The sequence below is a fragment of the Aquarana catesbeiana genome, linkage group LG09, assembly GCF_042186555.1.
Source record: "Aquarana catesbeiana isolate 2022-GZ linkage group LG09, ASM4218655v1, whole genome shotgun sequence".
Lineage (NCBI taxonomy): Eukaryota > Metazoa > Chordata > Amphibia > Anura > Ranidae > Aquarana > Aquarana catesbeiana.
Genome location: NC_133332.1, coordinates 244,754,971 through 244,780,100, shown reverse-complemented (window position 1 = coordinate 244,780,100; position 25,130 = coordinate 244,754,971). Strand labels below are relative to the sequence as shown.

General features: G+C 44.1%; 1 protein-coding gene across 3 annotated transcripts in view; it reads right to left on the bottom strand.

Moving 5' to 3' along the window:
• Window positions 1-25,130, bottom strand: part of PKN3 (protein kinase N3) — a 101,335-nt gene that overhangs the window by 2,928 nt on the left and 73,277 nt on the right. For all 3 annotated transcript variants that reach the window (XM_073600081.1, XM_073600083.1, XM_073600082.1), the window contains exons 17-20: window positions 13,768-13,844; window positions 10,736-10,878; window positions 4,691-4,798; window positions 3,036-3,116 (exon numbers count right to left, since the gene is read on the bottom strand). In XM_073600081.1, coding sequence (XP_073456182.1) covers window positions 3,036-3,116; window positions 4,691-4,798; window positions 10,736-10,878; window positions 13,768-13,844 — 409 coding nt within the window. The remainder of the gene's footprint in view (window positions 1-3,035; window positions 3,117-4,690; window positions 4,799-10,735; window positions 10,879-13,767; window positions 13,845-25,130) is intronic.

Here is a 25,130-nt window from a genome sequence, read left to right as displayed (position 1 = left end):
TTTTTAAACTATTTTTTCTAGTACTTTTGTCAAGTACTACTATCCATCCAGCAGGTGGCTACATTTCAGATGTTGGCACGAAGGCCAGTTTCACACAGGCTTCACCTTGTATACGAGCCGTGTGAACAGCAAGCTTTGACAAAGCATTTACAGAGCTTTCAGCAAGCTTTTTTGAAGCTTTTAAATTACCATTCAGTTCCAGTTTGTAAATGTTGAACACAAATCCTAATAGGAGTGCTGAGCACCATTTAAAAAACAAGCTGCTAGCAGGCTTCACCACTACTTGAAGCTTGTTGAAAGCTAGCAGGCTTTTAGCAGCTTGTTTAAAGTGGAAATCAGCACACATTAGGATATGTGTTCAACATTCATAAACTGGAGCTGAATGATACTTTAAAAGCTTCAAAGCTTGCTGAAAGCTCTGAAAATGCTTTGTCAAAGCTCGGAGTTCACACTGCTCTTATACAAGCTGAAGCCCGTGTGAAACAGGCCTAAAGCCTCGTATGCGCGATCGGATTTTCGGCTGAGAATTATGTGATCACAGACTGTTGTCCTAAAATCCGACCGTTAGTACGCTCCATCAGACAATTGTCCAACTTTCCACCCACAAATGTTGGATGGCAGGCTAGTAAATTTTCGGCGGACAGCGGTCCGTTGTCGGATTTTCCTATCGTCTGTACACAAGTCCGTCACACAAAAGTTGAAAGTACAAACACGCATGCTCGGAATCAATGCTCACCAAACACGACATTAGCAGAAGGTGCCCAAAGGGTGGCGCTCGAGAGCAGAAATTCCTCGTAGTACGTCACTACGTTCGTGTTTGTTGGCCGACAATTGTGTACCGTTTGTATGCAAGACAAGTTCCCAGCACACGCCCTTCGGACAAAAGTGTGACGCTTTGTCTGCTTAAAATCCAATCGTGTGTACGAGGCTTAAGGCTGCTTTCACACTGCTCTGTTGTAGTAAAAACTAATATGTGTTTTTTGCTGCATTTCTGTTAAATTTTGCACCTGCGAAAAAACTACTTAAATATGACCAAAAACAACGTGGGTGCGTTTTTGCCATGTTTTTGATGAGTTTTCTATTTCAATGCGAAGGTGCATTTTTGTTTTTCTTCTTACCACACCAAAAATACAATATTCAGGATTTTTAAAAATGCAACTAACTGGCGTGAAGAGTTCCATAGGATTTAATGGTCCTGCAATTTTCTTCTACTAAGGCAAAAAAAAAATGAATAAAAACTGATCAGTGTGAAAGGGCCCCCATCCTTGTTGAAACAAAAAAAAAAAAAAAAAAGTCTTTAGAAGAATCAGTGGCTGAATGAGTAGAGTGACTTACCCCTCCCTGCTCCTTCCCCCCTTGTTCTAACTCCCTGCCAAAATTAGAAGAATAAATAAACAGAATAGAAGCAGATAATGTCCAGCGGTGAGTTCAGAACTGGACCCAAATGATGTAGTGCAAGTGTGCCAACCATTTACAATGAGTAATAAGAAGCACACTCTGATCCCTGATCTGACCGTGTATTTCAGTATTCTGCCATGTAGTTACCATATATACTCGAGTATAAGTCGACCCAAATATAAGCCGAGGCACCTAATTTTACCACAAAAAAACTGTGAAAACTTATTGACTCGTGCATAAGCCTAGGGTGAGAAATGCGCAGCTACTGTAAGTGGAAAAGAGGGTCAACAATGCCCATTTGCAGCCTCACTGTGCCCATTTGCAGCCACAGGTCCCCCAAACTTCAAACTCGATAGTTATGGGTTCCTAGATGCCCCCTAGCTGCAGCCAAAATTTGGGGTCTCTGGACCCAAAGGGTGCCGAAATGACATTGCCGCAGATGGACACAGTTGACTGACTTTGGGGCCCCGTATCTCGGGGCCACTTGGTGCTAGGAACCCCAAATTTGGTGTGCAAACCCAGTGAAACTAGCACTACAACATATCCAATCCTTGGAGTGAGACGTGTTGGGTTCTGTGCGTTTGTAGCTGGACAACCCACCCACAGTCTGGAAATGGTACTATCGTTTGTTCTGTTTTTGATAACAAGAACTTCTACAAGTTCTACAAAATGTCATTCTCTGCTGCAGAAAAGTGCTTGACATTTTCCGAACCGACTTTGGGACCCCATATTTCAGGGACACTTGGTGCTAGGAACCCCAGCTTTGGATATGTTGTAGTTCCACTGGGTTTGCACGCCAAATTTGGGGTTCCTAGCACCAAGTGGTCCCGAGATATGGGGCCCCAAAGTCGGTTCGAAAAATGTCATTCTTTGCACCAGAAAAGTGCTTGACTCGAGTATAAGCCAAGGGGGGCACATTCAGTACAAAAAAAATGTGCTGAAAAACTTGGCTTATACTCGAGTATATACGGTACTTAAGACTGCGCTGGTGATGGCAGTAAGCGCGATAATGAGCAGTTCTTGTTATCAAAAACAGAACTAACAATAGTACCATTTCCAGACTGTGGGTGGGTTGTCCAGCTACAAACGCACAGGACCCAACACGTCTCACTCCAAGGATGCAGGAAACAGGAAATACAGGCCATGCCACCAACTTACCATTGTAGAGGCCCTCTATGATTAAACCTTATACAAGGGTGAAAGTCGCCAGACCTGCGGCTGCCAGGATGTTGGTTCTCTAGGAATGAGAACGTTTAACTGAAGAAAAATGCTGCAGTAGTGTGGCCCGTATCTGCCATTTCTTGTTATTAAGCACACAGAATTTCCAGCATGCTATGACTTGTGGGATCTATTCCACTTTTTGGGCAGTTGCATATTGCATGTGCCAGTTCTGTCTGTCCAGATGAAGGAGAAGATGTTCCAGGCCCAAGAGATACAGAGGCCGAGTCTACATCAACTCATTCCTTGCCAGTCTATAACTAAGTGTAGCCACTGTGCTGCCTCAGCAGTGCCATCTATTAATAATAGAACACTTAATCTCATGCCAATATAAATCCTCTCATCACATACTTGCCACGTAAAAGATTGCAGATATATGAACTTACATACTTGGAGAAGAAGAGGACATTTAGTAATACCTGATAGAAAGGCTGGACCTTTATCTCTTCTGCGTCCCCAACTCCGGCCCCCAAGCGACGCTCCGGTGCTTTCCGCAGCAACTAGATATGTAAAATAAAGAAGTTATTGGTTGTCTATCATTCTACTCTGCACCGTTTACAAAAGTTTTCTGTGATCTTATCAGAGAGCCTCTCACATCACCGGGGGGCACCCATGGCATCTCATCATAAACTAAAAGAGTGATAGGCAAACAGCAGACCTCCAGATGCTGTGGAATATGTACTATATTACCAAAAGTATTGCGACGCCTTCCCTTACACAAACACACTTTAATGGCATCCCGGTCTTAGTCTGTAGGGTTCAATATTGAGTTGGTCTATCCCTTTGCAGCTATAACAGCTTCAACTCTTCTGGGCAGGCTGTGCACAAGGTTTAGGAGTGTGTCTATGGGAAAGTTTGACCATTCTTCCTTAAGCCCATTGTGAGGTCAGGCACTGATGTTGGAAGAGAAGGCCTGGCTCACAGTCTCCACTCTAATTCATTACAAAGGTGTTCTATCGGGTTGAAGTCAGGACTCTGTGCAGGCCTGTCAAGTTCCTCCACCCCAAACTCATTCATCCATGTCTTTATGGACCTTGCTTTGTGCACTGGCCCAAATCATTTGGTGGAGGGGGGATTATGGTGTGGGGTTGTTTTTCAGGGGTTGGGTTTGGCTCCTTAGTTCCAGTGAAGGGAACTCTTAAGATGTCAGCATAGCAAGACAATTTGGACAACTTCATGCTCCCAATTTTGTGGGAACAGTTTGGGGATGGCCCCTTTCTGTTCCAACATGACTGCACACCAGTGTAAAAAGCAAGGTCCATAAAGACATGGATGAGCGAGTTTGGGGTGGAAGAACTTGACTGGCCTGCACAGAGTCCTGACCTGTCGCCTCTACTTCTAAAGCCTCGTACACACGCTTAGATTTTAAGATGTATTTTGTGGCATGTTAGTCTGATGTGGAAAGTGAAGAGGTTACTAACAATACGAAAATTTCCGTATGACAGAATACGTCAGAAGTGACGTAATGTGTTGAATAATTTTGTATGTATTCTTTCATTTCTGAGCATGCATAGTCTTGCTCTTATGATTTTTTCGGACGAAACCATACTAATGAAACAAAAAGCATACGTTGAGTTCACATCTGACAAAAATTTTATAGTCTGCACATCCAGCTTTTGTCTGACGAAAAAGTGAAATCGTCTGTCGAAAGCACCGTACTAACAATCCGAAAATCAGCAGACAGCTTGTCTTATGAATTTTCCCATTTGATTTTCGTATCGTGTGTACGGGACTTTAGTGTCTGCCTTGGACTTAAGTTTAATAGGACTATCCTTGCATTGTATGGACTGCCTATTTTATCCATAGTACATAGGATGTTTTCTATACCCACCGGTCAATGACTCCTATAGGTATCCCCCACCCAAGCGCTTTACATATCCATTGTTTACAGTGAATGGGAACCCCCTCTTCTCTTCCCAGAGTCCTTTCTGGTGCTCATAGGAATCTTTACCAAAACTAGATCAAACAAAACTAATAACCTTTGCACTAGAAAACAGAAAAAAAAAATCTGGCATTTCCAGTCACAGCAGGTTGGTAGGTGCACTCCAATTTTCAATTGGAGGTCATAACTTACCTTCCGTATAAGCTTGATGGCTTCACTAGAGAGGAAGCGTGGATAACGCACTTCTTCATTCACAATGCTGTCGAACACCTCCTCTTCATCGTCACCGGGGAACGGACACTGGAAGAAGAGATTGTTAGAGGATTCTGTTGGGTTTGTTACTTCAAGTCTAGTGAATAAAGGTGGAGGAGCACTGAAACTGCCATTTGTGTCTCTTTAACCACTTTTCTAGCAGGCAATTTTTTTTCTGTTCTTGCCCATGTTAAAATCTAAATTTTTTTTTGTTGTTGCTAAAAATTACTTTAAAATACCAAAACAATTTTTTTTTGTTCTTACCCATGTTAAAATCTGTTTTTTTTTTTTGCTAAAAATGACTTTAAAATACCAAAGAATTACAGTTTATACTCTGAAAGCAAATGCCCTGTGGAATAAAATGGTGGCAGTTGCAATGTTTGCGTTGCATGATATTTGCGCAATTGTTTATTAAATGCGTCATTTCAGGGGAAAAAAAAAAAAGGCACAATTACATTTTAGCGCACACAAACCTAATATAATAACCAATTGTTTGGTAAAATATAAAATATCGGGTTGTGTTGACTAATTGGATACCAAACATGTCAAACTGAAAAACTTGTGCACACGCATGAAATCGTGAAAAACGTTCTGTTGGAGACATTTTAACCCTTTCGCTGCTAGAGCCATTATTGTGTTTTTTTTGCACAGATTTTTAAAAATCAATTTAGGGCTGAAGATAACTTAAACCCCCAATCATAAAAATGCGGGTGGTTCCAAAGTTTTTTAAATCACACAAACTATTTATCAAGTGCAAATTTCACTACATTAAAAGTTAATTTTAGGCACACAAAAGCAATATATTACCCAATTTTTGGTAAAAAATAAAAGATTATAAGTTGCGATCATGAACAATAAAAATTGCAATCCTATGCGATCCTCCCAATGACAGCCTGTGTAGCATACACACCTCTATATACACACACATGTAGCATTCATATGCAATAGAGAAATTTGCAACCCTGTGTGATAATTGCAATACTGCGATAATTGCAGTGACAATCTGTAATTTACATAAATCTATATAAAAGTGCATCAATATACAATAATCAATATAGAAATAAAGTGGGTGAAATGTGCAGCGCTTATGTGATCATATATACCATAACAAATAGGAGTACAAAAAACGTGAATAATAAATGATGTGCTCAAATATACTCCAAGCAGTCCTCTATTATGACATGTGATGTCTATAAACAGAGGAACTTGGACGTGTAATGTCCAAAAAAAAGTCAGTGACAAGCTTCAATCATGTGTGATGATAATCCTGAACCACATGTGGATATAATATAGTGACAGTCTTATACTTCAAATATGTATGATGTAATAACAGTTAATAGTAGATCCACCACCAAAGACATCAGAAGCTGCTTACCAGAGGTATTGAACTCAAAAAGGGGGAAACCTAGTGAGTCAATCAAGCTTTGTGGTATAATATACCAAGGGGATCAGATGCTCTATCCAGATATGACCTCCAGATGGACCTCCGAACAGGTGTAAGGTATGGATGGACTCAGTAGGTATAGGCAGTCAGCCACACCATTAAAAGAAAGAGGAAGGCACATAGCATAACTCTGTATGGAAATTTTAATACATGCAAAGGAAATACACTCACGTGTTTAGCAGTAAAATCAAGCACTTGTATAAAAGAAGACAGTGGTCTCAGCATATCGTTTCGACTTAGAAGTCATCATCTCGGGGGTGATGACTTCTAAGTCGAAACACATCGGGAGGATATGCTGAGACCACTGTCTTCTTTTATACAAGTACTTGATTTTACTGCTAAACACATGTGTATTTCCTTTGCTATTCATGTATTAAAATTTCCATACGGAGTTACGCTATATGCCTTCCTCTTTCTTTTAATGGTGGGGTTGACTGCCTATACCTATTGAGGCCATCCATACCTTACACCTGTTCTAAAGTCCATCTGGATAGAGCATCTGAGCCACTTGGTATTATATTATACCACAAAGCTTGATTGATTCACTAGATGTACACCTATTTGAGTTCAATCCCTCTGGTAAGCAGCTTCTGGTGTCTTTGGTGGTGGATCTACTATCAACTGTTATTACATCATACATATTTGAAGTTAAAGACTGTCACTATATTATATCCACATGTGGTTGAGGATTATCATCACACATGATTGAAGCTTGTCAGTGACTTTTTTCTTTTTTGGACGTCACACGTCCAAGTTCCTCTGTTTATAGACATCACATGTCATAATAGAGGACTGTTTGGAGCACATCATTTATTATTCACATTTTTTTTACTCATATTATTTGTTCTGGTTTATATGATCACATAAGCGCTGCACATTTCACCCAATTTGTCATTTTTGCAACTTTATCCACTGCTGTGCTGGCCGCTTTAGTTTTTTTTTTTTTTCAATTTTTGTTTGATTTCTTTTATAGACAGCGCGGTATATATTTGTTTATAATCTATAGAAATAAAGTGAACTGTGTTTAAAGTGCTCGTGCCAAACTAATTCATGCATTAATCTGTGTCCATAAAATTGCAGCATAAAGTCCATTCATAACTACTCCATTCTTCTGGTGCTCATTGCAGATGATAACAGTAAACTGCTCTTGTCCACTCTTGTGCTCCCCCTTTGGTGTATGCGCTCACCTTGGAGCGTGTGACCTTGCACCTAAGCTCGGTCAAAAAACGCTTTTAAACCACCTCTGGGTTTATGGTCAGCATTTAGATCCTTGGATGGTTGCTTGTAGCAATATTCATAAGGAAAACAGAGAACACTGGATAGTGTATTAGGCCTCATTCTCATTAGGCGGATTAGCTTCCACGGGGTCCGGCGGCTCAGCAGGAGATCTCTCCGTTGATCTCAGGTTGATGACAGGTCCCTCTCTGCTCACTGAGCGGGGAGGGGCTTGTCGAGTGCTGCTGGTTTCTATGGAGAGATCGGACGAAAACGGACAGCATGTCCGTTTTCATCAGATCTCACCCGATCCAATAGCGACGGATCTGAACGTAGAGGCATCCGTCTGCTTTTAGCAGATCGGACGTCAGCGGACATGTCACCGCTGACATCCGTCGCTCCATAGACTAGCATGGAGCGCCCGTTCAGGTCCGCCGTCAAAACTGACAGGTGGACCTGAACGGTCTGACTGTGTGAAAGGGGCCTTACCGTTTTAAAAGTTTTATTTAAAACAATAATATTCCCTATATTAGGGTACTCACATTTAATAGGTGCTATGAGCGCACCACTCTGTATCAAGCCAAACAAATATAAAGACGCTGTGCTGATGTGTCCTCTCCCACTCCGAGAACACTCCACTGTCTCACAAACCATCCCCTAGGGTTTGTGAGACAGTGGAATGTTCTCAGAGCGGGAGAGGACACATCAGCACAGCGTCTTTATATTTGTTTGGCTTGATACAGAGTGGTGCGCTCATAGCACCTATTAAATGTGAGTACCCCAATATAGGGAATATTGTCATTTTAAATAAAACTTTTAAAACAGTAATAGACTATCCAGTTTCCTCTGTTTTTCATATGAATATTGCTGCAAGCAACCATCCAAGGATCTAAATGCTGACCATAAATCCAGAGGTGGTTTAAAAGCGTGTTTTGTGCGAGCTTAGGTGCAATGTCACACGCTCCAAGGTGAGCGCATACACCAAAGGGGGAGCACAAGAGTGGACACGAGCACTTTACTGTTATATCATCTGTTTTATCATCTGCAGTGAGCACCAGAAGAATGGAGTAGTTATGAATGGACTTTATGGTGCGATTTTATGGACTTAGATTAATGCATGAATTAGTTTGGCACAAGAGCACTTTAAACACAGTTCACTTTATTTCTATATTGATTATTGTATATTGATGCACTTTTATATAGATTTATGTAAATTACAGATTGTCATTGCAATTATCGCACAGGGTTGCAAATGTCTCTATTGCATATGAAGGCTACATGTGTATATAGAGGTGTGTATGCTACACAGGCTGTCATTGGGAGGATCGCATAGGATTGCAATTTTTATTGTTCATGATCGCAACTTATAAATTGCATAAGATTGCATTATTCTATTCACCAGATTTTTTATATAGGAATAGAATATCCCACCACCACTATTTAACTGCAGCCAGTAATATTATGGTTTAGTATGATTACCGTATGAGTACATTTGGATAACGCAGCATTATATTGGTATAAAACTTTTTGGCACAGGCATATGGGACGTGATCAATGCTAGCAGCTGTCCTTTAATCACCTCTAATTATCATTTGGATTTTCACATGGTAGCTTGCAAGATTCCGTTTGTTTTTAAAAAAATAAAAGATGAGGTTGAACCAAGTAAATAAATAGATACCCAACATGTAAAGCCTTACATTTGTGTCTGCCTGTAAAACAACAAACTTCGGTACCCTAAATGGCTGGGTAGCAGGAGTTTAAATACTTCGTTGTAACTTTTTTTTTTTTTTTATCACATTGACAAAAAGTCTCCTATGAGATACAGTACTATTAGTGGTCTTTTAGATCCCTGGTGTCCCACCTGTCCACCACTGAACCTAAAAGCTTCTTTCTTGGCCACTGTGGCAGTGATAGCAGAATTGGAATTGATACTTTACATGCCACTTTTACATTTTTAGTAGGTAGGGAGCTTAGCAGACTCTACCTGGCAGCCCTCACCATGCTGGTCTTAAGCCCACTGGTGGGAGGCGGAGGGGGACGAACGTTCCCGGGGTGTGTGGAAGCATTCAGCAGCTGTATAGCCACCTTATTGCTTATATCTGACAGTCATTGTAACCCCCCCCCCCCCCCCCCAAATTCTGCCGACATATGCCATACATCAGTGGCAATAAAAGGGTTTAGGGCCTTTACAGGTGATCAGTTTCAAGTTAACCATGAATTATGGCTCTAGCATTATTGTCTTCACTCGGATGTTCGCAGTGATATCTCACACATGTGGCACAAATTATGCGTGGCCTACATGAGCATCTAGGCTTCATTTGGAAGAAGTGCGGTTAGGGGTGGCAAAAAGACACAGGGTTAGCTGCGTTTTTTCTGCCCACCAACATCCCCTCCCACCTCAAAACTGCAATAGGCAATGGACAAGCCCGTTGAAAAGTTACACATTCAAGTAATCGGGGAAGCGCCGCAAACACCCTGCAATCGTGTGCAATGCATGCAGTTGTGGTGTGATTGGCAAAAATGGGGTTAAAACAGATGGCGTGGAGGCTTTGCATCGCTTCCTCACTGCTTGTCAGTAGCCTCTGAAGTGCGACCCCAATGCAGATCAGGCTTCAGAGGAAAGGAAAATTTAAATGCACATCTAAATCTACCCTTACATTTGTGTATGTATGGGGCAACCTGTGCTTTTAGGTATTATTTTTACTTAGTCTATATATATATATATATATATATATATATATATATATATATATATATATATATATATATATATATATATATATTTTACTTACTTACTTTTTACTTATTTTTTTTCCATTTCACATTATTGCTGTCACAAAGGGGGCAGCACCTTCATGGCTCTGTAAAAGTGATCGGGCAGCTCACTTTTACCTGAAAGCTGATCACCACCCGTAAAAATCAATACCAAGCTCATCGCTGGAGAAGCAGCCATAGGCTTGTCCCATTGAATACCAGGACGATTATAAACATAGAATTAAACAGAATGCATATTATTTTTAATGTGTTTAGATATACAAGTAAAAGAGATTAGATGGATGTATATAACCTTGCTAATCTGTAGTTAATGTTTTAGAAACATTGTTTCTCTTTGTAGTTTGGAATTACATATGTACATAGTGGCAGCCATATTTGCTCATTACATATTCAAACTGTGCTTCTTGCTTAATAGTGCTGCACAGCTGTCCTGCAGTTTATGGGTCAGAACAAAACATGACATCACAGAAATCAAATCTACCAGAAGAAGCGATTTGTCCTGTATGTATTGGCTTGTTAAAAAACAGAACTTCCTTATTAAAAGATCTCACCTCTCCTACCAGCATCTCATAGATGAGCACACCCAGCCCCCACCAGTCCACTGCATAAGTGTAAGTAGTGTCGGTGAGCACTTCTGGTGCCAGGAACTCCGGGGTGCCGCAGAATGTACTGGTTCTGTCCCCATATCCCATACCTAGAAGACAAAGTAAACAAGTGAGCATGCAGCTTCATTTTCATTTTACAGAGCTTAACCTAAACTGCGTGCATATACACACACACACGCAAAGTCGGAAAAACAGCGACTCATTCTGTATTGAATGGAGAAGCATGTAAACCAATTATGTTGTGTATGTGAATGAATAAATAATTATATTAATATATAATTATATATGTAAAGAGTGTGTGTGTGTGTGTGTGTGTATATATATATACATACACACACACACATACACACGCAATATTTATTAAGTATCTAAAAACAGATTTAAATACAATAAATGTGAAACAAAAATATTGAATTAAATTAACCCAAAGTAATTATAGTTTCCCTTAAGAGCCCTTGCACACTGGGGCGGGGTCGGCGGTAAAACGCCTCTATTATTAGCGGCGTTTTACCGTCGGTATGCGGCAGCTAGCGGGGCGGTTTTACCCCCCGCTAGCGGCCGAGAAAGGGTTAAATATCACCGCAAAGCGCCTCTGCAGAGGCGCTTTGCCGGCGGTATAGCCGCGCCGTCCCATTGATTTCAATGGGCAGGAGCGGTAAAGGAGCGGTATACACACCGCTCCTTCACCGCTCCGAAGATGCTGCTGGCAGGACTTTTTTTACCGTCCTGCCAGCGCATCGCTCCAGTGTGCAAGCCCTCGGGGCTTTCACACTGGAATACAAGCATCGGAACTTTCGGGGCGGTTTGCAGGCGCTATTATTAGCGCAATAGCGCCTGCAAACCGCCCCAGTGTGCAAGGGCTTTTATTCCTGTGCTCAAAAGTGGGTTAGGAGTTACAAGAAAAGTGTGGGATTTAAAAAAAATAAAACAAACAAAATCACACTTACCTAGATGGATGTAGCATCAGTCCGATGCTGCATCTTTCCCCTGCTGCCTCTAAAGCCTCGTACACACGCTTAGATTTTCCGATTTTTGTGGCATACCAGTCTCATGTGGAAAGCGAAGAGGTTACTAACATGAAAATTTTTGAACGTCAGAAGTGACGTAATGCGTTGAATAGTTTTGTATGTATTCTTTCGTTTCTGAGCATGCGTAGTCTTGCTCTTACAATTTTTTTCATAAAAACCTTACTGATCAACGAAAATCGGACGTTGAATTCACATCCGACAAAAATTTCATAGTCTGCACATCCAGCTTTTGACTGACGAAAAAGTGAAATCGGCTGTTGAAAGCACCATACTAACGATCCGAAAAACGGCAGACAGCTCGTTGTACGAATTTTCCCATCTGATTTTTGTATTGTGTGTATGGGCCTTTAGACCGAGAACTGAGCGATCAAACACTGCTGATTGCTCAGTTTTCAGACTTTAGTGAGCAGAGAGCAGTGACTGTCAATCACCAGCTCCCTGCTCTGCCTCTACAGCACTCACTGGAGCGCCAGGCAGTTATGGGGGCGGGAGCGCCTGGCTCAGGCTCTTAGCAGTACACCGAGGGGCTGAGCCAGCTGCTGGTCAGGAATCTGGGTGGATCTCTCCAGAGCCTGGACCAGCTGAGTGACATAAGTTGACTGCAGACTTATAGCAGGGCTCGAATGAGGAAAACTGCAGGGTCTGCATCCATTTAGACGTAAATTCCTATTGGATGAAGCATCTCACCAAAAATTACATTTTTCTTGCAGGGGATGCCTGAAATCTGACTTATATCTTAGGGCAGACTTCTTGGAAACTCAGTGAGCCAGTCACACAAGCAGTAAATTATGTTTCTGGGGGGCATTCTGTGCACAGGTAGCTACCTCCAGGTAGCCATATTGCATTGCATTTTACAGAAAATTACAGAGCTGCAGATTGAAAAGGAAATTTTTAACAACATTTAATTACAATATGACTTGTGTCACAATTGTATATGCTATTTTTTTTTTCCCATGAAAGTGGAGTTATCCTTTAAGTTACACTTAGAGTCAAGTGTCAATATGAGGGCCTAAGTCTTGGCTTCCCTAGTTTAGTGCTCTGTTACTTCCCAATTAAAGGTGCATTCACACCTGTGATTGCACCCTGCCTCCGGGCTAAATGCAAAAACCCCACAGCAGGGGTTCCTGTGATTTGCTGCAGCTCTTAACTCCTGCAGCTAACTACGGCCACTCGCATGTAAATCACACAGGCAAGTGATCACTGCATGGGAGATTACATGCGAGTGGCCACAATTATCTGCGGTAGCCGTCAACCGACCATTGCTTCCAGTGGAGCTGCTTTCTGCAGCTAATCACAGGAGCTCCCCTATAAGGAGATCTGTGCATGGTAGAAGCAGCCAGTCAGTGTTCTGCCTTACTGCGGCTGTAACCAGGAAATGGTTGGCAATAATCAGACAGGTGTAAGGACACAAACTGATTAAAGGGGTTGTAAACCCTCACTGTTTTTCACCTTAAAGCATTCTATGCATTTAGGTAAAAAACCTTCTGTGCTGCAGCAGGGACCCCAAGCCCCCCTTATACTTACCTGAGCCCCTTAATTCCCACGACAGGAACGAGCACACCAGCTCCGGCTGGTGTCTTCTGTCCTGATGGGATAGATTGATAGCAGCGCAGCCATTGGCTCCTGCTGCTGTCAATCAAATCCAATTGTGCAGGAGATGGAGGGGCGGGGCCGAGTCCTGCTGTCTGGGTCTACTGACGCAGCAGCAGGACACGGGAGCGCGCCCGCACGGGTGTCCCATCGGAGAGCACTTCTCCGGCGGGACACTCGAGAAGAGGAGGAGCTAGGAGCGCCGCGGAGGGACCCCAGAAGAGGAGGATCAAGGCCACTCTGTCATAACCAACTGCACAGAGGAGGTAAGTATGACATGTTTGTTTTGTTTTTTTGTTTTTTTAAACTGAACCTTTACAACCCCTTTAAAGCAGCATACAAGAAGCCTCACATCCTCACCTTCTTTACAGAGTCCAAAATCTGCAATCTTCACAAACCCTCTGGCATCCATCAGCAGGTTATCCAGCTTCAAGTCTCTACAAGGATAAAGAAATTGGCGAGATGGCCAACATTATAGCAGGTATAAAAACAATCATTCTGCATTCTGTATACCCAGCTGTATTTATATGCAACTGGAAGAGATATAAAGTGTAACTCCAACCAAACATTCCCTATAGATTGAGAAAAACTGTCAAAAAGCAGTTTATGGTTTGCACAATGACATGGTTCACCAAACTTTCCAAGGAAACCAGACTACCAGCAAATATAAGATTTTGAATACAAGTGCACATTCCGGCAATTTCCTGGGGCACACTATATATATATATATATATATATATATATATATATATATATATATATATATATATATATATATATATATATATATATATATATATATATATATATATATGTATTTTTCTTGCCCATCTCTAGTGCCAGAGAAATTGACAGGCCCCCCAACAAAGCACATAGATTGCCCGTCTGTCCTCATCCCTGGGAGTAAGGGGTAAAGGTGACAGCTTCAGCAACAATGGCTTCTAAATAAGCCACTGAGCCCCATGTGACCGGCCAATTTATACTACTTTTAACCAGTATAGCTCTCTCACCTGTACCGTAGGGACCAGTGCAATTTTTACATTTTTTGCAAAGGGCCTGTTTATTCAGCAATAACTTCGTCATAACTTTTTTTTTTTAAGAAAAAAAAAAAAAAGTTTATTTTGGTGATCGTCTTGCGACATTTTTTATGCAATCCAGAAACAAAATTGGCTCCCGCTGCTGTCAATCAAATCCAATGACGCGGGTGTCTGTTTATGGACTCAAATGCTGGACTCAGGAGCGAGCCCGCAAGGTAACCTACCCCCACCCCCCAGGGGAGCACTTCTCCTAGGGGGTTATCTGATGTGAGGAGTCGCGAGAGCCCCAGAAGACGAGGTTCGGGGACACTCTGTGCAAAACGAGCTGCACAGTGGGAGGTAAGTATGATATTTTTGTTATTTTTTTTTAAAAAAGGAGCCTTTACAATCACTTTAAGCAGCACATACACAAGTCTTTTTTTTTTTTTTTCAACCAGCGGGTTGGAAAAAAAAAAAAAAAAATAAAATAAAATTATCCAATCCCCCCATCCACACACTTGATGTGGATGGGGGAATCACTCCGGCTGATGTATTTAATTTGGACAACAGGAAGACTTCCCTGCCATCAGAATACACTGATCAGCACTTCCAGCTACAGCGGGCAGCGTTGATCAAGTGGAAATTTTCCAGCAGGCTGGTTGTACAGAAGTCAAATCGGTAGATTGACTTCTGTAAAACCAGCCTGCACACAAGTGGATCGAAATTTTGCTGGTCTCTGCTGAACTTGCCGGATTCCAATCCATGTATGCCAGCTTTAGTTTTGTAGCAATCAAAAGAACAGAAGGGTCCTGTGTACTGTACTTTACTCCAAAAATGGATTTTACTGCTAAGTTAAAAATCCTATTTTCTTGATCCTCAGTACAGGACAGAGGCTTCTTTAACCACTTAAGGACCAGCCTCGTTTTGGATTTTAGGTGTTCACATGTTTAAAACAGGTTTTTCTGCTAGAAAATTACTTAGAACCCCCAAACATTATATATGGTTTTTCTTCTAACACCCTAGAGAATAAAATGGCGGTCATTGCAATACTTTTTTTGCACCGTATTTGCGCAGCGGTCTTAAAAGCGCACTTTTTTTTGGAAAAAATTCACTTTTTTGAATAAAAAAATAAGACAACAGTAAAAGTTAGCCCAATTTTTTTTTATATTGTGAAATATAATGTTACGCCAAGTAAATTGATACCCAACATGTCACGCTAGAAAATTGCGCCCGCTCGTGGAATGGCGTCAAACTTTTACCCTCAAAAATCTCCATAGGCGACGTTTAAAAAATTCTACAGGTTGCATATTTTGCGGTACAGAGGAGATCTAGGGCTAGAATTATTGCTCTCACTCTACCGGTCGCGGCGATACCTCATGTGTGGTTTGACCACCGTTTTCATATGCGGGCGCCACTCGCATATGCGTTCACTTCTGCGCACGAGCTCGTCGGGACAGGGGGGTTTTAAAAAATTTTTTTTTTTATTTGTATTATTTATTTTACAATATTTGATTTATTTTTACACTGTTTAAAAAAAAAAAATGGTGTCACTTTTATTCCTATTACAAGGAATGTAAACATCCCTTGTAATAGAAAAAAGCATGGCAGGACCTCTTAAATATGAGATCTGGGGTCAAAAAGACCTCAGATCTCATATTTACACTAAAATGCAATAAAAAAAAAAAAAGTCATTTAGAAAAATGACATTTGAAAAAATGTGCCTTTAAGAGGCATGGACGGAAGTGACGTATTGATGTCGCTTCCGCCCAGCAGTGTATTGGAGACGAGTGAGCGCCATCTTAGCCTCACTCGTCTCCAGGCACACCACACAGAAGGACGCGATCGCCTCTGCCGCTACCGACGGCTCCGGTAAGCGGCGGAGGGCACCGGATCGAGGCGGGAGGGGCCCTCTCCCGCCACCGATAAAAGTGATCTCGTGGCGAATCCGCCGCAAGGACCGCTTTTATCTGAAAGCTGACCGCCGCATGAAAACGGGGATACCGGGGTTATGGCAGCTAGCTGCTGCCATAACAATGATATCCCCGTTCAAAGTTTGGACGTACATCGTCGTGCGGCGGTCTTGAAGTGGTTAAATCATTATGACTGGGGTGTACAAAAGTAGTCCAACTGAGGGGTGGGCAACACAGCACACAGGTCGGGGGGGGGGGGCTCTACAAACTCGGAGCACCTTATAGTACCTTACACCCAAAACTAGCATCACAGGAGTCTAGATCATCCACCTGGTAGAACTTATGTGAACAAAAGCCCAGGCAGCCTCCTTGGAAACCTGAGAAACAGATGTCTTATACTGAAAAGCCCACTGAAGCACTAACAGAGGGAGGAACTCCATCTTTTAGAATATAGGCGCTAATGATAACTTTTCTGATCCACCTCCTGGAGCAAAAAGGTAGGGAGATCCTTGTGGGAACCTTCGGGAAGCACAATGAAGGAATCAGATTTCCTAAAAGTGGCAGTAACAGAGAAACTTGCAGCATGCACTATGTCCAGACAATGGAGAAAATTTTACTTAGGATGTTTCAGAACAGGAGATAAGGAAGGAGGATAATATCTTGATTGAGGTAGAGACCAGAGACCACCTTCAGGTGGAAGGGGCTTTGGGCCTCAAGACAACTCTGTCCTTGTGCAACAATAAGAAAGAATTCTTATAGGATAAGGCCACTAACTCAGAGACCCTCCTCACAGGAGGCCATAGCCATAAGAAAGCCCACCTTATGGGAAAGGTCAAAGAAATAGCCCTAACAGGTTCAAAAGGTGGCTTCTGAAGAGCTGAGAGAAGCAGATCGAGATCCCAAGGAGTCACAGGGGAACAAACGGGGAGAGATATTAGTTACTCCCTGAACATTTTAAAACCTGAAGGTTTTAAAACGGTAGTAAACTGCAACATTTAAAAAAAAAAATCCTGCAAGGCAATGGCATAATGTGCTAGGATGCAAATGGCTCCCGCTGCTGCCAAAAGCAAGTCAGGAGTCCGAGTCCCCAGAGAGCCAAGGCTCTCGTGGACATTGCTGGATCAAGAGGGGACTCTGGTAAGTATAAGGTTGGGCTGGGGGGGCTGCTGCACATAGAATGCATGAAGGCAAAAAAAAAAAAACTTGTGCCTTTACAAAGAATGTGCCGTCCTTAGAATGCAGTAGTCAGGAGTAAGAAAACAGTGTTATTACCTCTTAACTACTTTTTCCAGGAATCTTTCAGGACGGCTTACAGAGAGATAGGCTCCTCCCACCTAGCACAGGAAACACATGATCCACATCATAAAAGCAGCACACATGTATTAGCCCCTCAGTATTAACAAATAACCAAAGGCTTCAGAATAAGCAATCATTAAACCTTCATTAGCGTAGCTTTATCTTTACTCTATGTTTTACATTGCTCATCACCAGCAAAAAAGGGAGGGAACTGACGCCGTCCTGGAAGATTCCTGGAAAAAGTAGTTAACAGGTAATAACACAGTTTTTCCAAGTCATCTTCCAGGACAGCTTACAGAGAAGACAAAACAGGACTACCTGATCAGGGTGGGACCACATCATGCAGCACTTTCCTGCCGAAAGACTGGTCTTGGCTGGCAAGCAGATCCAGTCTATAATGCTTTACGAACGTCTGGAACCTGGACCAGGTTGCGGCCTTGCAAATCTGGAGGGGAGACACTTCTGCCCTTTCAGCCCAAGAAGTAGAAACCGCTCTTGTGGAATGATCATTTATTCCTAACGGAGGTGTCCGGAGTACTGCTTTGTATGCCTCTGCGATGGCCGACTTTATCCACCTTGCAATGGTATTTTTAGATGCCCTTTTACCCCTGTTTGAACCTGCAAACAGCACAAACAGGCTGGTGGAATGTCGCCATTCCTTGGTGCGCTCTATGTAAGCGATCAAGCATCTCCTGACATCTATCTTATTAAATCGTGCCTCCTTGTCATTTTTAGGATTTCTGCAAAATGATGGTATCACAATCTCTTCCGACCTATGGAAGTTAGATGGTACTTTGGGGAGAAATGCCAGGTCCAGCGAGAGGATAATCTTGTCTTGCAAGATGATGCAGAAGGGCTCAATTACTGAAAGCTCCTGTATCTCACCAACCCTCCTAGCGGAGACTAGGGCCACCAAAACCACTGTTTTCAAGGTTAAGAGCTTTATGGCCAGTTCATCTATTGGCTCAAACTGTGTTTTACAGAGCTTTGCAACACAGTGGTTAAGTCCCAGGGAGGGAACCTCCTTGATTGGGGACCCGCTTACGGCTGATGGATGCAAGAAGTCTCTTGACCAGTGGCTCCTCTGACAGTCTTTGATTTAAAAAGCTAGACAGAGCCGATACCTGCACCTTAAGGGTACTGACTGCCAGATTTAGATCTGCTCCGGCTTGGGGGAAATCTAGGACCGCCAGGATCATGGCTCCTTACACTCTGTTATTGAGCAGACACCAGGCCCCAAATTTTTTCCAAATTTTATTGTAAATTGCGTTAATGGACGGCTTCCGGCTGCTAGGAATGGTATCGATTACTTTCGCCGATAACCCTCTCTGCTCTAACAGCTCCCTCTCAGAAGCCAGGCCGTCAGAGAAAGAGCTCACTTCTGGATGATTCACCCTCCCTATATGAGGTCTGTCCTGTAAGGCAGTCTCCAAGGCTCCGTGAATGAGCTTTAGTAGTCCTGAGAACCAAGACCTCCTTGGCCAGAATGGTGCGATCAGGATAAGCTTCGTGCTCGACACTCTTATCTTCCGGATAATCTTTGGAATGAGGGCAAAAGGTGGAAACGCATACACCAGATTTGCCTCCCAGGACTGGGATAGGGCATCTAGGCCCAGACTGAAATGATCTCTCTGTAGGGAGAAAAATTGTTCCACCTGCCTGTTCTGCCTTGTAGCAAAAAGGTCTATCTGCGGGATTCCCCACTTCTGCACTACCTGTTCGAACACTGTTCGATTCAAACACCATTCTGTCGGAGACAGAATCTCCCAGCTTAGGACATCTGCCAGAGTATTTAATTCCCTTTTTATGTGAATTGAAGACAGGGATAAAAGATTTGCCTTTGCCCATTGAATGATCTTTTCTGCTATCCTCATAAGACCTGGGACTCTTGTACCTCCCTGCTTGTTGATGTAACCCTCTGTGGTAATATTGCCCGAAAGGACCTGCACGTGTCTTCCCCCCCAGAGTCAGACCAAAGGCTACTAGAGCCTTTAGAACTGCTCTCAGCTCCCTTGCATTGGAGAAGAGGCTGGCCTCCTGCCGGTTCCAGACCCCTTGGGTCATCTGTGCGCCTGAATGGGCTCCCTACCCCTGATGTCCGAGGTGACTGCCAGAGGGCTGTGTTGGGACCAAAGTCGACCTGCAGAGAGATTTGCAGGGATCAACCACTACTCTATTGAGAGTTTTACTTCCTGCGGGATCTCTGTCTGCCTCTGAAGAGATTCCTTCCTTCCATCCCAGACAGAAAGCATGAACGCCTGAAGTGCTTCAGTATGGACTTGTGCCCACTGGACTCCTGGGATGGCTGCTGTCATCAAACCAAGAACCCTCATTATACAATGAATTGAGGTCTCTGTGCTTCAGGTTCAAAATGAGTCAAAATTTTCCTGATGGCTTTTTTATCAAAAATAGTGAGAATAAAACCCCCCTTTTCTTAGGGTTGGGGGGATGAAGCTTATCACCGTCTCCTCCAGCATACTATGTAGGAAGGAAGACATAGCTGTTGTCTTCTCCGCGTCTTTCGGGAGAATTGTTGTGTGAAATATTTGAGGGGGGCAGCCCAAGAGCTCTATCCTGTACCCCAATTTTATCAGATCCAGGGATAAAGCTGCTGCTGGAAATGGTCTGCCACTGTGGGAGGAATGACCCCAGCTTTCCTCCCACATGGCTGACTGAGTCACTGGAAGGGCCTTTAGGCTGGGGGGGGGGGTTTAAAAAGGAAGCCACCTCTGCCCCTTCCCCCTTCTGTATTGCCACCCTCTTTTCTGGTCTTGCGTGGATGCAAAACCCTTGTTATGCTGTCCTTTCACCTGATCTCTGGAAGGGACGAAAATTTATTTTGTGCTGTTGTCTTTTGGAGAAAGGAAACCCTTTCTTTTTATCGGCCGACCTCTATAGGACAGATTCTAGCTCTTTACCAAAGAGCAAATCTCCATTAAAGGGGAGGGAACAGAGTTTGGCCCTTGATACTGTCTCTCCTCCCCAGGACTTCAGCCAGCTAGCCCTCCTGGCTTCATTAATTAATGCTGTAGACCTGGCCGATAACATTACAGACTCCGTGGACGCATCTGCTATATCGGCTTACTGCCTTATTTAGCGTTGGTAAAGCATCCTAAATCTCTTCCCTGGGAGTATCTGACTCCAGAAGATTGCGGAGCTGTTTAAGCCACAAATCAAGCATACGAGCCACGCATGTAGTGGCCAGTGCTGGCTTAAAGTTAGCGGAGCAGGCTTCCTACGCTTTCTTTAAATATCCCTTCGCCTTTCTGTCCATTGGCTCCTTTAGGGTGCCTGAGTCCTCAAAGGAAAGCTCTGAACCTTTTGAAACTTTAAATAGGGAAGCGTCCAGTCTGGGGCACTTTTCCCACAACTTTGTATCCTCCTCTTTGAAGGGAAATCTTCTCTTCAAAATTTTTAGGGAAGAAGAATCCCCCCTTCTGGTCTCTTCCATTCCTGTACATTGTGTCTCATTAAGATGCTCATCTATTATATTATTTTATTTAAGGTACCCATATAGTGCTGTCAATTTACGCAACACTCCACACATACATCACACACTCACATCGGTCCCTACCCTCAAGGAGCCCACAATCCAAGGTCCCCAACTCACATTCATATACTAGGGCCAATTTTTTGGACAGAAGCCAGTTAACCTACCAGCATGTCTTTGGAGTGTGAGAGGAAACCGGAGTAACTGGAGGAAACCCATGCAGGCACAGCGAGAACATGCAAACTCCAGGCAGGTAGTGTTGTGGTTGGGATTCCCCCTACCCACTACACCACTGTGCCATCCCTTTCTTCATTGAGTCCATAAAACCCTTGAGAATAGGGCCTGTTTCTCCTTTGATGAGCTTGTCTATACAGTCCTGACATGCACTTTTCTTCCACCCATAAGGCATTTTTCTGGGTGTGTCTGTTTTGCTATCTCTGGGCTTATGGGCTTTGTCCTGTAACGAATCAAATGACAAACGCCAGCACATTACTTCCACTGAAGACAATACCCATTAACAAAAACACCCTGTGGATAACAAAAATTCTAATCTAAGAACTTTTTTTTTTTTTAAAGTATCCACCACGGAGCCTATGCTAGTATGTGCGACACCTGTCCACCCAAAGCATATCAATAAACAGGGTCTGGAAAAAACACAATGCCCCCTGTGCCCCCACCACAGGAGGATAAGAAAAAAGGGAAGGAGAAGTCTGCCTCCTATTTTCTTACCTTAGGGCCTGAATCAACGGATGGCGCCTCCAGACCTGCTTCCATGGATCCTGGTATTTCCATGCTCCTGGAAGCCTTCGGTGCCATCTTGTTATTCAGGCTCCTATTTCAGGAGGTGTGGAGGATCCGGAGCGGCACTGTGGATCCGACACCACCCTCCGGCACAGCCTTATTATCCTTCCGATATCCTAGCTAGGGCTTCACTTCCCGGTGTCCGGGTGAACCATAATGACCGCCGCTGGACTTCCTGCCATGTCACTTCCTGTCGCCAGCGCTGGAAGTTACCTTATCATTCTGCGCCACCAGCACGATCCACATGCTGGGGATAGAGAAGCCCTGCAACATGGAGATCTCTGTAAATGTCAGAAAAAAGGCACCCGGACCATGCGGCGGCCTGCGCCTCCAATAGGAGAACACCCTGCTGTGCCATTTTGGATGGACCCACTGGATCACCTCCTCCACGCCTCACAGGTACCTCACTGAGGCTACAACCGTCAATTGGGAGAGGGAGTCCCTTGCTTTCACCCCAGACCGCTCTATCAGGTCTCTGGGTGGCCCAAACTGACTTATACCCCAGGAGTACTACCCAATGTTTGCCCTGGGTATGGACATCGGGAGGCCCCTGCCACTTAGCACGAAGGCCGGAAAAATAAACATCTGTTTGGAGTTCCTGACTGGCCAGAGGAAACACAAATACTGAGGGGCTAATGCATGTGTGCTGCTTTTATGATGTGGATCATGTGTTTCCTGTGCTAGGTGGGAGGAGCCTCTCTCTCTGTAAGCCATCCTGGAAGATGACTTGGAAAATATAGGCTGTAAAACACAGTGAGGGGAATTTATCCAAACTGCTGCAGTCAGAATCTGGAACAGCTGCACATGTCAACCAATCAGCTTCTATCTTCAGCTTTGAAAATGAAAGCTATGAGCTGATTGGTTGCCACGCACAGCTGCTGCAGATTATGTCTGTTCTAGTTTTGATAAATTCCCCTAAGGGCTCATTCAGACAGGCGCTGAGACAAGTCCTGTATGCCGATCCACGTTTTGCTGCATCCAGGGGCGGATCCAGGGAGGGGGCAAAGGGGCAAATGCCCCCTCCGAAATTGTGGGCGAGTGAGTGGGCGGGAAGGCGTCGCTGCAGGTGAGAGCCGGCGGGCGGCTCCAGTGGGGAGAGCCGGCGGGAGGCTCGGTGACGGTGTGTGAGCGGACTGCTGGCCAATCAGAGAGCCGGCGAGCGGGGAAGCAGAGAGATATCATCTCTCACCGCCCAGCGCCCGCCCTGCATCCCTGCAGTTCCGCCCTCACTGTGCAGCGTGCAGGCAGCTGCGGCAGCAGAGAGATTACATCATCTCTCTGCTGCTTGACTGGTAATGTGCTGCTTGACTCTGGGACACAGCAAGAGACAATTATAGCAGGCAAGTAACAATCCGCAACGTGTGGCATGGGACGTGGCAAGTGACAATCTGCAACGTGTGGCATGGGAGGTGGCAAGTGACAATCTGCAACATGTGGCATGGGAGGTGGCAAGTGACAATCTGCAACGTGTGGCATGGGAGGTGGCAAGTGACAATCTGCAACGTGTGGCATGGGAGGTGGCAAGTGACAATCTGCAACGTGTGGCATGGGAGGTGGCAAGTGACAATCTGCAACGTGTGGCATGGGAGGTGGCAAGTGACAATCTGCAACGTGTGGCATGGGAGGTGGCAAGTGACAATCCGCATCTGGTGACAGGCGACGTGGCAAGTGACAATCCGCAACGTCTGGCATGAGATGTGGTAAGTGACAATCTGTAACGTGTGGCATGGGATGTGGCAAGTGACAATCTGAATCTAGTAACAGGCGACGTGGCAAGTGACAATCTGCAACGTGTGGCAGGTGACAGTGGCAAGTGACACGCTTGGGGCTCCCACTGATTCTGCATTATGGTGAGTTGAACTATTTCATTTTTTATAACAATGTAATAATAGTAATAATGCGCTTCAATCATCCTGACACCATAATAACCATGGTGCCGTGATGATTGAAGCGCTAACACCAGCCATTTCCCCGGCTGGTTAAATTTACCCCAAATAAACGTATTTTCTGGCAGTGCCCCTCCCAAAATTAGGCTCTGGATCCTCCCCTGGCTGCATCTGCATCTACCACAGAGCTTCAACTATAGTACGCTACTTTGAGTGACATTGATGAAACCAGTCAGGGACCAGCACTGCTGGAGCTGAGGGACTCTCCTAGCTGCCGGGGGAAGAACTCCTCCAGTGAGAGTGGGGGGGCAGCAAAGGGAAAGGAAAGACAGATTCTGGTGGTAGGGGACTCAATTCTTAGAAGGACAGAGAGGGCAATCTGTAACCAAGACCTGAAGTGCTGAACAGTATGTTGTCTACCGGGCGCTCGGGTTCGGCACATCACGGATCTTGTGGACAGATTACTGGGAGGGGCTGGGGAAGACCCGGCTGTCGTGGTGCACGTTGGCACCAATGACAAAGTCAGAGGCAGATGGAGTGTCCTAAAGAACGATTTTAGGGACTTAGGTGCTAAATTGAGGAAAAGGACCTCCAAGGTAGTATTCTCAGGAATAATACCGGAACATCGAGCCACACCAGAAAGGCAGCGGGAGATTAGGGACGTAAACAAGTGGCTGAAGAGCTGGTGTAGTAAGGAGGGGTTTGGGTTCCTGGAGGACTGGGCCGACTTCAGTCGGTAACCGGTACTATAGAAGGGACGGACTGCACCTAAATAAGGAGGGTGCAGATCTGCTGGGAATGAAAATGGCCAAAAAGTTAGAGGGGTTTTTAAACTAGGCGATGGGGGGAGGGTCCAGAGGCAGAGATAGCCAGCACGGAAGATATTCCAGAGGGTAGTATTGGGGGCATTAGTGGCAGGTTAAGCAAAGCACAAAAACACAAGGTGAGTATAGTAGCAAGTCCTAGTTGCAATCTCGAAACACCCAATATGAGGACAATATGCGACCGGTCTAAACTATGTGGCATGTTCACCAATGCCAGGAGCATGGCGGACAAGATGGGTGAACTGTTGTATGAGGAGGATTTGGATTTTGTGGGAATTTCAGAGACCTGGTTCAACAGCTCTCATGATTGGCTGGCAAACATTCAAGGGTATACCCTATACCGCAAGGATAGAGCGGGTAAAAAAGGGGGAGGGGTATGCCTATATATCAAGAATAATGTACAAGTGAATGTAAGAGATGACATCACTGAGGGAGCTAGAGAGGAGGTGGAATCCTTATGAGTAGAGCTCCAAAGGGATGAAGCTAAGGGGAAAATAATA